We start from the raw sequence: 12,747 nt of genomic DNA on the forward strand, positions 1-12,747 counted from the left end.
ATGGTGGTATAATCAACTTCAATAATATGTGTTATATTTTTAAAAATAAAAGTGGTTAAAATTTAGTTGTTACAGAAATATATATTAAAAATAAACAATATTTAGAGACGCAAATTTTAATATATGGCGTTTATTTTATGAGTTTTATATCTTACTGTCATCGAAGAGTGTGAGAGCAAGTCAATTTGGCATTAAAAACATGCATGCAGATGAATTGAATGTTACCATATCATGAATACAAGCGTGTATTTGGTGAAGAATAAAAAAAAATTACAAAGAGTTTAATAACAATTTTTGTTTTATTCCAAAATATCCCAGCTACAGTAACAGAACAAATACTATCTACAATAATACTCCAGGTCACAGCTGCTTTTAGCAAAAGGCTAAACTCAAACAAATCTAAAAATTACTATCCAACATTCCACAATTTCATTTAAATAAAGAAAAAGGGAACGTGATAGACAAAAGTAAATGAAATTCTACTTAGAATAGAACTCCTATGACCTATTTGCAAATAGCATTTCCTTATTCCGCATTAGTTACAATAGCTTGGGAGGCATTTTATTATTGTTTGCTGGTACAAGCAGGAGGATTCTGCTTGCCTAAAATGGTGGGCTTGACATTAACACAAGTGGAAGTAGTAGATCCTCCTGCTCCCTTGTATACGAGATCAATGTCAGCAACCACCACTTGTTGGCATGGTACACTACTACTGCAAATAAGCTTCACAGCTTCCTTTGTTGAAGAAGTGCCTCTAATGTTCTTGAAGCTAACATTGCTGATCTTAACTTTCGAGGGAGACTGAAAGCAAAACAAACAAACCCACACAAGAATTTGATATTAGTATCTGTAATTTGTTTTTCTTTTTTTCACTTTTAACATCAGAATGAGGGTATATATTTGCGATGTTTCTAATAACCTTGTTCGAGCATTGATTGTTTGGGCAGTAGCCTTGATCAATGAGGATAGGATTGGCAACATTGTTCATGATAATATTCTCAAAATGCATATCAGAAGCACTCCCAGGATGGGAAGAAGGCCATGTTTTGATCCTAACACCATTCTTTGTACTGCTAAGGGTGCCACCAATTACTCTGATTCCTGAAACAGGTTGTTCATTCTGGTACCTTCCAAGACTTCCAACGCTGATACCATGGCCAGGTCCACAAGTTACTTGGTTAGCAGTGACATCTTGGGTTCCATCACCAATGGAGATGCAATCGTCACCTGTCCCAATATTGGCATTGGTGATGGTGATCTTAGATGAACGTCCGATGTGGATTCCATCGGTGTTGGGGCTATCTCCGGGTGCAGTTATAGTAACATGTTGGATTTGCAAGTTCTTGCATCCCATAACGTTTATGTGGAAAAATTTGCTGTCCTTCGATTTAATGTCACGGACTATTGAATTTGTGACGAAATCAAACCTTATATTCTGTTCATGTTTACAAGTTAGACAAATCAAAACACCAAATATGAACGCCATAGTTTCATTTAAATATTCTGCTAAAAATATTTTCATTTAAATATATTATAGTAAAATGCTAACGCTTCTTTGAATTACTATATTAAAAAAAAAAATACAAATATATATTAATGAATGTGGTTGGTACTACTTTAACAATATTATATGAAAATGTCTTTTTGGACCGAACAATTTGTCACAGCTTGATGTTATATGCGAGTACGATTGGTGAACCATGCTTTCACCTTTAACCACCACTTTTTCTCCATTACACACAGTTGCACAAGTTAGGGTCATGGCACAGAAGTTGTGTCCATATTCCGTATTTAGACTTTCTCATATATAAATTTGGAATTATCTTTTTTTTGTGAGTTGTGACACCTCACTATATAAAGCTTACATCAAATTATTAATAATATGATAATATCCTTAACATCATTAAATGAAGAAGTGCTTGAAGTAGTATTTCGTGATGGTTAAAGTTCTTAAAGTTGTAGTGTCTGTATATATCTACATAAATATAATGGAATTTAAATGCTAATTATTAAGATTGAAAACTTACGATAGGAAGTGTTTTGTAGCTGTACTTTTCAGCACAATTATTTTTTGGCCACGCCATTTGTCCTTTGCCATCAAAAACTCCACCACCTGACACAGTGAGACTGTCGATACGTTGAAAAGAAACCCAAAAGTCTTTACGTTGAAGGAGGCAACGTTTGATGGGGCCTGTAGGGTGCCCTGAAGGTTAATCTCAATAGCACCTTTGCACGGACCTAATAAAGTCACTACACCTAGCTTGTATGTCCCTACTGAAATCACAACTTTACTTCCTGCTACTGGGCACATGCAGCTTTCCAAGCTTTTCTCAAGGCCTGATAAACACATTATGAAAAATCGAAATCAACGTACTACAATCATTTTTCATGTTAATGTTTTATCATTTGGTCAAGACACCAGAGAGTCGTTAGTGTAAGCAGAGTTTGAACCCGAGTACTTTTATTTGACATTAAAAGACTTTAATAGTTAAGTTAACTAGAACCCACTTTTCATGTTAATTAGGAATAGTTAATTGTGCTACACATATTTATACCTGGGTAATATCGGCATTAGGTTGTCCTCCATATGATTTCACGTCGAAGACTTGCCCGGCACTGGTGGATGCATAAAACAATAGCAAGCAAATTGCTACAATGCCCAATTTCTTTCCCATTTTATTGTTCTTTGTTTCCCTGCTATAGCCAATTTGTTGTACGGTATGATGGTTTCCCTATTTGGTTTGAAGCTATTTATACTACAATACCTGAGCTCATCACCATTAAAGCTATCCAACCAATATTAACTAGTTTTATGCATGGTTGCTAACAACTCTCCTATTTACACTTCAACTTCTATACTATTATTAGCTTTTGTGCTTCCTCCTTCACAAATTAATTAATAGTTTATCGTTATAATCAAATAGTTGATGACCAGTTAAGATTAAATAAACTTCATTGACCATGGAAGGACAAATTTTTAACAACTTTATGATTGAATTATGCTAATAACTCTAAAGGATTATAACATGTCTTTTATTTTGGTCCATTAATCTATAAGATAAGATTCTTACTACTGTATATCACCCTAACTTCTTAGCCTTAAGTGGCATGCTCTTAGCCACCTGAAATCTGTTCATGTTCTCCTTGTAGCGAATTGAATACTTCCCGTTAGAGAGGGGGGAAATAATCTAGAAAAATAACCACCTACGAAAACTATCCAAAGTTAGTATAGGCAGCATTATCGTCTATAGTGTAAAGTAGAAAATAAAGAAAATACTACATATGAGAGGTTGAACTAACCGTTTGAATTATTATATTTATCATTATTACTATAATTAGTTTATAGATCTTTGTCAATTATTATATACTAGCCGGTAACCAATGCAATGGTCAAGAAACTTAGACATAATCTTTTTTGTCTAAATAAGAAATTTGATAATTATGATAACCAGCAAACATTTATTATAATGGTACTGCCAATAATATTGTAGTTTTGTCACCTTTTGAGTATTTTTCAATAAAACATTCAGGGTTTCAATTCCCTCTTTTCAGTTGCAACTACCGAATTATAAACAAACGAAATCAACAAATACTTTCAATGGTCTTTCTTAGAATTTAGAAGTTTGAAATTGGAAACGTTTTTTGGCTCTTAAGGTAGAGACTAAGATTTTCTATCTATGGGTTTTTAGTATGTAGAATAGAGAAGGTCCACCGACTTAACCTCCTTAATTCTCCAACCATGAAACTTGCTTGCTTTCTTCCCCTAGATTGTGACATATTACCACCATCAACCTCCACAGAATTGTGTTGTTCAAAAACAAATTTGTGATAAAGAAATCAAGTTGTGAATAATCAAGAGAAAGAGAACGTAGAAATAATGAAATTCATGTGAAATTCAAATTTTGACATGGCCTAAAAGTGGGGGTTTAATTAACTAGCAAATGGAGATGATGATTTTGGCCTTAAAACTTATCGACGCAAAGGTGAGTGGGAATTCTCCCTTTCCATCAAGTTGTGAAGCACGACACTTTTCTACAACTATTTTTGGCAGGTGAACTTCCATGCAACTTTTGATGTTTTTAATACTAACACTGATTATCAACAATGACAAGCCATAAAATATATCGTTGTTCATGTACCAGCCCACGATTGTTCTTACTTTGGTTGAATTTGACTTAGATGTTGGTTGAACTTCAACAAATATGAATTTTGAACAATAGTATGTTTCACATCAAATAAGAAGAAAATATTTTTTTTTTCCTTTTTAATGATAGAAAATATATGCCAATATTGATGTCAACGAGGCTAACATTTTAGCTAGGTTACAAATTACATGTCAAGCTTCGTCCATCCAATCATCTGTTTTATTTATTATGATATGCAAACTTGTCATCACCTTTATATTTATTTTTCCCAATTATGCTGCTTCACATTCTCTTGATATTTTATTTAGTAAGAGTCGAATCCATCCTCATGTAATGTCCAAATCCAATTGGCACGACCATAATCCAATTGATGATCGTGTTTTGCACTAAACACTTTAAAAGCAACATGGAAGTTCATGTACCAAAAATAGCTGTAGAAAAGTGTAGTTTCTAATATTTTGATGTAAAAGAAAAGTGTAGTTTATAATGGTAGTTGTTGTTTAGGTTGTTGATGATTTGTACATAGTGCTTTCTGAACTCCTGAGATGTCAATATATAAACTAGTTTGAATATGAGTGATTGAACAAGTAATTTAATTAACATGTTATAGGAGAGATTAAGCATTCAATATACTCTAAGCTCATAATGTATCAAAGAGTTTAAGCATTCAATATATATATATATATATCATGTTAAATCTTAAGAACTTGTCAACGTGCAATGATTCCAAATAGTAAGTTAATCTCAAAATTCAATCCTCAATCAATAGAAAGTGTTAGGTTCTAAGGATTTAGGATCTAAATGTGTTAGAACTTCAATGTGTAATGTTGGCAAACCATGATCAAAACTTAGAGTCTAGAATTGGGATGCTCAAAATATGTTTATTGTAAAGTTGGAATCAAGTAATTGCAGAAAATTACTATTCACTTTCTGCAAGGCTCGATAGATCGAAGCTCATGTAGATTGTTTTTCTTCAAAATTTTCAACTCTACCCAAGCCCATATGACATGTAGGATTTTATGTTTTGCCTTAAGTATAAAAGGAAAAACCATAACCACGTTTTGTAGTTGTTGTTGTTACTGTGTGTTTGAATCTCTTATGAGATCTAAAGGTGTTTGCCTTCATACATACTTAAGGTTATCAAGATCAAGATTGATGTCTAGAGCTTGATGACTGCTTTAGTTGTTGCATAAAGAGCTTAAAGAAAAATTCAAGTGGCAGTACTAGTGGTTACTGTGAATCCAAGAAAGAAGTAGTCTGTGGACTCGGAGCTATCACGTGATCGTGGTAGTAAGTTTTCTACTCAAGGTAGCAATAAGATGTTAGTGGTCTAAGTCGCTATTGTAAAACTTTAATCCTTTCATAGTGGATCTATTTTACCTTGAGGATAGCTAAGTTAAATCCTCCCGAACTTTTTTACCAGTTTGGTTTTCCTGGGTTATCATATCATTGTGTTCTTGATTTTTCACACTATTTCAAAGATACGATTTATTTGTGTTAATCTAGATATGAATAATTTACCTAAGCTAATCACTTGGGTAAATAACTAGGTTAATCTGTTTGTTTTTAAAGGGTCTAAAAACGTACAAAAAGCACATAGATAATCCAAGAACACATGCTAAAAATATTAGGTTTCGCCTTTAACCCTAGCTAGAGAGTTATTCACACATAGTTAGGAAAGAAATCAATAAAAACAATGCTAAACCTCGAAAAGAAGAAGAAAGAAATATTAAAAAAAAAAAAGTTCTAGGACTTTTCCTCCTCTATTGTGTCAACCTCCTCCAAAAGCTAAAAAAAAGATCCCACAAATTTAGGATGTAAAATCCATGATTTTTTGAATTGTATTTGCTGTCAACTTCCATCCCACTTTTGGCCTCCAAAATGATTTTTTTTTTTTTTTTTTGAATTTGTGTTAAGCTAAAATTTTGAAGATTTTCTACTCTTGGAAATTTGTGTAATACGTTATGGCAAAAATACTAAAACAAAAGCAGAATGTATCCATATCAGGATTTTTCCAATTTTGGGTTGAACGAATATTTTTCTTCCCTTTTTAATTCCAGTACTTTTTTTTTTAACTTCTTTAATGGTCAGAATTCATGCCCCAATTCATCTTGACCCTTGGATTCTGTTGGTTAAATGTCTGCATGATTAGTTGACTAGTTATAATCTACCTTAAGTTAAAAATACACATTAAGAATATATATATATATGTATATATATAAGAGATATCTTTTAAACTCATATATATACATGTAATTGAACATTAAATTTTTGTGATATTGCCTATTGAAACTAAAATAATAGTGTAATTTTAAGCAATCAACTTGGACCCATGGAAGTATTGTTGCTTATTGTCGAGGGCGGTTTTTTGTGTATAGCCACATGTCTTTTATTGAAGGTATGACTTTGCTAGGCCCAGATTTGTTTTGCGGAGGTAAACCCAGAACTCAACATTAGGCCACATAGACCAATGGCTTCTGGTTATTATGTTTATTAAGTGATGTCCAATATTGGAAAGTGGTTAATTAGGTGTCCAATGTCCGTAATGGGATGAGTCCAATAGTCCATGTCTAGTTGCAGTTCATGGTTCATGTTCAACATAATAAGATATGTCTAGCAATGGCCCATGTCCAAGTAATACACGTCCAACAATGATTTATGTCCAAATAATATATATCCAACAATGGTTTATGTCCATGTAATATATGTCCAACAATGATTTATGTCCAAGAAATATATATATATATATATCCAATAATGGCTTGTGTCCAAGCAATATATGTCCATTGGTGGTATATGTCCGAATAACATGTCCAACTATGGTAGATCAATTTATTAATATATATGTTCATTAATGAAGTATTAGTGCGATTATGTTCATTAAATAGTGAGATGATATTAAAGTATTATGCATCGAGTGGTAAAATGATAATAAGTTAACATATACTTAATAATGTAAGTTTAAAGGTCAAATATAATGACTTATCTTCATAGTTTGGGGCTCTAGCCATAGAACAGCAGTGGACTTAGACATTTTAGCAGCCTTGTGTGTTTCTGACTCCAGCCGCATAGCATCCCTTTGTTCTTTATATGATTTGTGGCTCTGGCCATATAACAACAATGAGTGATGACATTCCAACATATTAAAAACATTAGTTGAGTGGTATGATAGTAATGAATAAAATATACTTAATAATACAAGTTTGATGGTAAAATGTAATGACCCATTTTCATAGTTTAGGGCTCTAGCCGTAGGACAGCAGTGGACTTAGACATTTCAGCAACCTTCATATTTGAAAGGAAAAAATAGGTGCAACTGGAGGGAGAGAGAGTATGTCCAGCCATGTGCGTAGGTTGGTTAAGTTTATCCCTTTTCATCATGCACTTAAATGACTTTTCCCATGTAATGCTCTTTTAGTTTTTAGTCAAACATGAGTGATGTTTCCTTCCATGAGAATGACTTTTAGTATTATAAGTTTTTGCCTTTCATAAGAAAGGGGTTTTAGTAATAAGTTCTTGGAAGAGTATTTGATATGTTGTATGGAGATGGTAAGAAATATGTATATGTATATATATTTCATGATATATGGTGTTTGAAGATATATGGAAAGTATGTATGAGTTATTTGTAAGGAATGTGTTTGTGAATTGTATAGAAGTGTGAGATAGATGATATGAAGGTTAAATGTAGTAAATACATGAGACTAGAGCTATTGTTGGAGTGGTTTTTGTAAAGTTGTTATTTACAACTATGTATTTTGTTGGCTTTTATTCCATGCCAAATTTGATTGTAATTATTATCAATCGTTTATACCCTGTATCTATTGTGGGATTTGTTGTAAGGGTTGTGTGATAGAGAGTGAGTGTGAAGACTCAAGCATTTAAAGTCTGAAGAGTCTGACAACCTAGCTTCCCGCGAAATGAATTGTGTGCCCTGCACATGCTGGAATGCGAAGAGTCTGGCTAGGTGGAGACAGCTGTGTCTCGCGAGTATCTCGCGAGTAAGGCCTTCCCGCTAGACTCCCGCGAGGTAATCTGTTCTGCTAACCTGTACTGAATGACGCACACTTTCTGTGCCTATCCTATATATACCCTCATTACCCACAAATGTTAAAAAAAAAAAAAAAGGCTTTAGAGAGAAAACCCTAGCCAAACACATTAAGAATTAGAGATTGTCATCCCCACCTTTCTCTATACACTTACTTGTGGTATTTTCTCAACTCTTCTCTCTCCATTTCCATACCATTGAAAGGTTGATAGCCCAAACACTTATCACACCCTTTGAGAGTGTTGTGTGACGTTTTGGTGCTGCTGGGAAGTATTGGAAGAAGTCAAGGATGGCGGATGCAACATGGAGCTTGTTGTGGGATCCGAAGAGCTAGACAAGACACGGTTCCGAGAAGCCTTGTTGGAGTTATAGCTTAGAGGGCTTAGGTACATCGGGTAGATTAGGCTTTGAGGGTCTCTTGCTAACCCATGTATCCTAACTGATTATCTAGTGGATCGATTTCCACTTGGAGGGCGGCGGAGAGGTTTTGCCGAGTTCTTCAGTTTTCTCTTCGATAACACGTCTCGGTGTAATTTTTGTTTGCATCCTTCTTCCGTACTCTTGTTTATTTCATTTTTACTGCTATGTTGCTTTAAATATGGATTAGAGTAGTTGTCTTGTTTATACGCTTGTGTTTACACTATTCCACACTTAGTATTAAGTTAGTGTAAAATCAACCATGCTGTAATTTTAATTTGGGGGTCTAAATTGCTCTTGTGTTTTCAACACATTTTCGAGCTTTCAATTGGTATCAAAGCGGGTACACTTGCTATGATTTAAATACCTGAGTGTGATCCTTGACCCTATTTTGAGATGGACCGGTCTTAATCGCTTAATGTTCCACCATTTTTTTATGGGAACAATTATGCTTTCTGGAAAGTCAGAATGAGAGCATTTTTATGCTCTATAGATGATACCATTTGGGATGCGGTTAAGATAGGTTGGACTAAGCTAGAGGCTCCTAAGTCCATTTGGGATAAGGCAGCTCTCGCAGCAGCCAATGCTAATAGTAAAGGTTTAAATGCTATTTTTTGTGGTGTGTCTCTTGATGAATTCCACAGGATCTCTCATATGACAGTAGCCAAAGAAGCTTGAGAGATTTTGGAAACTACCTACGAGGGTACAAAGAAAGTTAAGGACACAAAACTTCAGATGTTACCACCAAATTTGAAGAGCTCAAGATGGGTGATGATGAACCGTTTGATTCATTCTATGGGAAGCTCAATGAAATTGTAATTGCTAAACTCAATCTTGGGGAGAAGATTAAAGATACTAAGGTGGTGAGAAAAATATTGAAGTCCTTGCCTAAAAGTTTTAGATCAAAAGTTACAGCCATAGAAGAGAGTAAAGACTTGGATGAGATCAAAATCCAAGAGCTAATAGGGTCTCTCCAAACATATGAGCTGGGACTACCTTCCCATCACTGAAAGAACAAATGAATCCTCCGAAAAAGATGGAGTGGAGAAGGAAGTAGCATTTCTTGCAAAAAACTTCCGCAAATTTCTGAAGATGAAGAACAGTGGTAAACCGTTCAATAGAGGGAAGTTTTCATCTTCAAGAGGTGATAGGAAAGAGTTTAAGAGGAAAGAAGGAAAGGATTCTCAACCTCCTTCAGACATGTGTGCTATGAGTGCAAGCATGGACATCTAAAGAAGAGTGTCCAAATTATTTGAAAAAGGGCAAGGCTTATGCCACAACCTTAGTGATTCTGACTCATCTAATTTGATTCTGAGGAAAGTTGTGACAGAGAGGGAAATACTGTGCTTATGACCATTGCTCATGTTGATTCCTCGAGATGACTTGTACTTGTAAGAGCTTGGGAGCACAGTGATAGAGTCATAGGAGTTGTGGAAGAATCAATGCTGAAGAGAAGAGCAAAAACTAACTCAAGTACTCCTTACACTTAGAATCGGGAGAGTACAAGGGTGCCAAGGGGCTGATGAGGAAGATGAAGAAAGTAGAGGAGGACAAGAAGTCTCATTGGTCAAATAAAGAGACAAGTGTAAGGTAAGCTAAATGGGAGCTCGAACTATATAAGTAGGTTTCTTGAGCAAGAGTGCTAGTGCAAGTATGCCAAGTAGAGAAGTCTCCTCCAAATTAAAAATGCTTTTATCAAAAACTCCTCAGACAAGTCCGGAGTGGGATACACGGAAGGAGTGCTCATCAGCCAAGTCACCAAAGAAGTAAAGTTTGTAAAGGCCAAAGAGACTTGTAGAAGAGCATTCCTGAAAAGTTAAGACTGAAAGAAGAAAAATGTGGCTACAACAAGGTGTTAAATAACCCCGCAATCAATCGGGCAGAATGAAACTCAAGGAAGATCTCTCCAAGATCACAACGGGGTCCTAGGAATGTATGTGTGTCTCGGATTCAAGGACAACAGACCCAATGTCAAAAGCTGAGAGCAAAAAATCAAGCTCCTCGATCAAAGAAGAAGAAATGACAAAGAGTCTTGGGTGGTGGGCAACAAGAAGTCAAAACCGTGATCCCAGAATGAGGACGTGATGAAGATGATGGTGCCTTCACCACTTGCTTGGAAGTTTCACAGAAGGTTTGAAGTCCAAACTCTCGTACCCAATCGTAAGGATATCACCCCAAACGCACGTGAGTTGGGTGACGAAGGGTACTCATCATAAGCATTATAACATGTCATGCAAATTCTTCTATGATTAGGGTCATTGCTTTGCATTATATGCTTGTCTTCATTTTTAGATGTTTTTTTATGTTTGCTTTGCTATTTTGTTTTTGTTTTTGATCTTTCTTTATTTCAATTTGTTTTTGAGTGTTCAAAAATCCAAAAAACATAAAAATGAAAAATCCAAAAAGTTTGATCGACTTGTTGTTGTGTTGTCAACATGTTTTGCCTGTACCCTTGTACTTATGCGTGTGCATTATAGAGCTTAGCTTGTTTGTGCACATATCTTTGGGAAGAAATCTTGAAATCTATGTGACTGTTGTAAATAGATCTTCAACTTGTCATGAATGATTGTGTAATGTTTGATGTCTTGAACTTGCATAGACTTGTGTCTATATCTTCCCACTTTTTTTTTTATTTTTTTTAAAGAGCTCACTAAATGTAAATCTCCAAATGAAAAGAGATATAAGCTCAAAACTTGTCCACATACTAGTATTTGACTAGGAAAAAGGGAAAGCGACCCATATGTTAAATGTACTGCCAAAAAGCCAAAGGCTAACTCATCAAATTGAAATATAAAAATTTCAAGCACCAATCTCAATAGAGATGTTGTGTCAAAAAGATCAATTGTTAATGCTTATGCAGAAGCCAAATGAAAAGCTTCAAGTATATGTTCTCAAGTTTGTGTGAGAGGTCATATATACTATTTCTATAATTGAGATGTCAGATTATCTAGTGCTAGTTGTGTATCTTCGATTGAATTGATCATTGAAGCTTCACATTAGCTAAGTACTATTTCACTTGATATCCGCACACATCACACAAGCTATATTCATGAATGCATTCATTTGTGTGATTGTACTGTTAAATGTGTTTCACATGCTCAATCTTGTTGATCAAACCAAAAAATTTTTATGTTTTATTTGTTTTTGAAAGTGATTTTATACTTTCGTGTACTTTGTTTTTGTTCAAAATGCATTTTTGTGTTTTTCTTCAAAAACTAGGTCAGGGGTTGTTTCGCGAGAAGCTCGCAACTTAGAGCTTCCCGCGAAAAGTGTTTGAGGTAAATAATTTTTTCATCATGTCACATAGAAACTCTCGCGACTGTATCGTGACTATCTCGTGACCAACAGCTTCTCACGAAATGCTGTTTGGCAAAAACTGGATTTTTCCAAATTCAACAGAGAGTATCGCGATTGTCTCGCGACCTAGTGCTTCTTGCAAAATTTAATCTGCTTCAGTGACCATTCTCGCGAATGTTTCACGACTGTTTCACTACTCTGTAACTCGCAAAAAATGCATGTTTTCAGTTTTATACTGCTGATGTGACAGTTTTTCTAATCACAAACACTTCCCTCGCATAACCTCCTTCGAATCCTTTTCAACCCAAATCTCTATTTCATTCAAACCCATCAATTTCAAGCATCTTTTATGCATTGTCAACTTCAAGGTATGTCTTCTAAAGCATTTTCCTTCAAGTTTTTCTTAGTTTTTGCTGTAATTTGAGTTAGGGTTTCAATTTTGGGGATTTTTTCCGAAAAAGGGTTGTTTTCTAAATTAGGTGAAAGTTTGTCAAATCTTTTGATTAGGTTGTGTCCCATTTGATGTTTGTGCATCTGTGTTGGCCCCTTGTGGCATTTAACGTGTATTTAGGCAAGATTTCACCCTGTTCATGCATTATTCATGTTATATCTGCATTTGTGCATATTAGGTATTTGACAAAATGTCTAAATGACATTTGTTCTTTGAATTGGACTAATCTTAGTTCCAATCATTAGTCTAGGTCTTTTGTCCCATGTTTGTCATGATTTTATCAATGGCTATGTGGTTTTCACACTTTGCCTATTTTGTGCCTCAATGTCATGTCGTGCACATACTAGGAACACACACTAGGCACCCCTCATAGGCACCCTCATGCATGCA

At 34.9% G+C, this 12,747-nt stretch overlaps 1 protein-coding gene across 1 annotated transcript; it reads right to left on the reverse strand.

The window, feature by feature from the left end:
• Positions 1–564: 564 nt before the first annotated feature.
• Positions 565–2,675, reverse strand: LOC112035959 (exopolygalacturonase). The gene is given in 6 exon segments (XM_024068782.2): positions 565–801; positions 920–1,435; positions 2,028–2,162; positions 2,165–2,304; positions 2,307–2,337; positions 2,556–2,675. Coding segments are annotated over 6 exon segments (1,179 nt in total).
• Between the last annotated feature and the right edge of the window lie 10,072 nt (positions 2,676–12,747).

This window comes from Quercus suber, unplaced genomic scaffold, assembly GCF_002906115.3.
Source record: "Quercus suber isolate HL8 unplaced genomic scaffold, Cork oak 2.0 scaffold_338, whole genome shotgun sequence".
Taxonomy (NCBI): Eukaryota; Viridiplantae; Streptophyta; class Magnoliopsida; order Fagales; family Fagaceae; genus Quercus; species Quercus suber.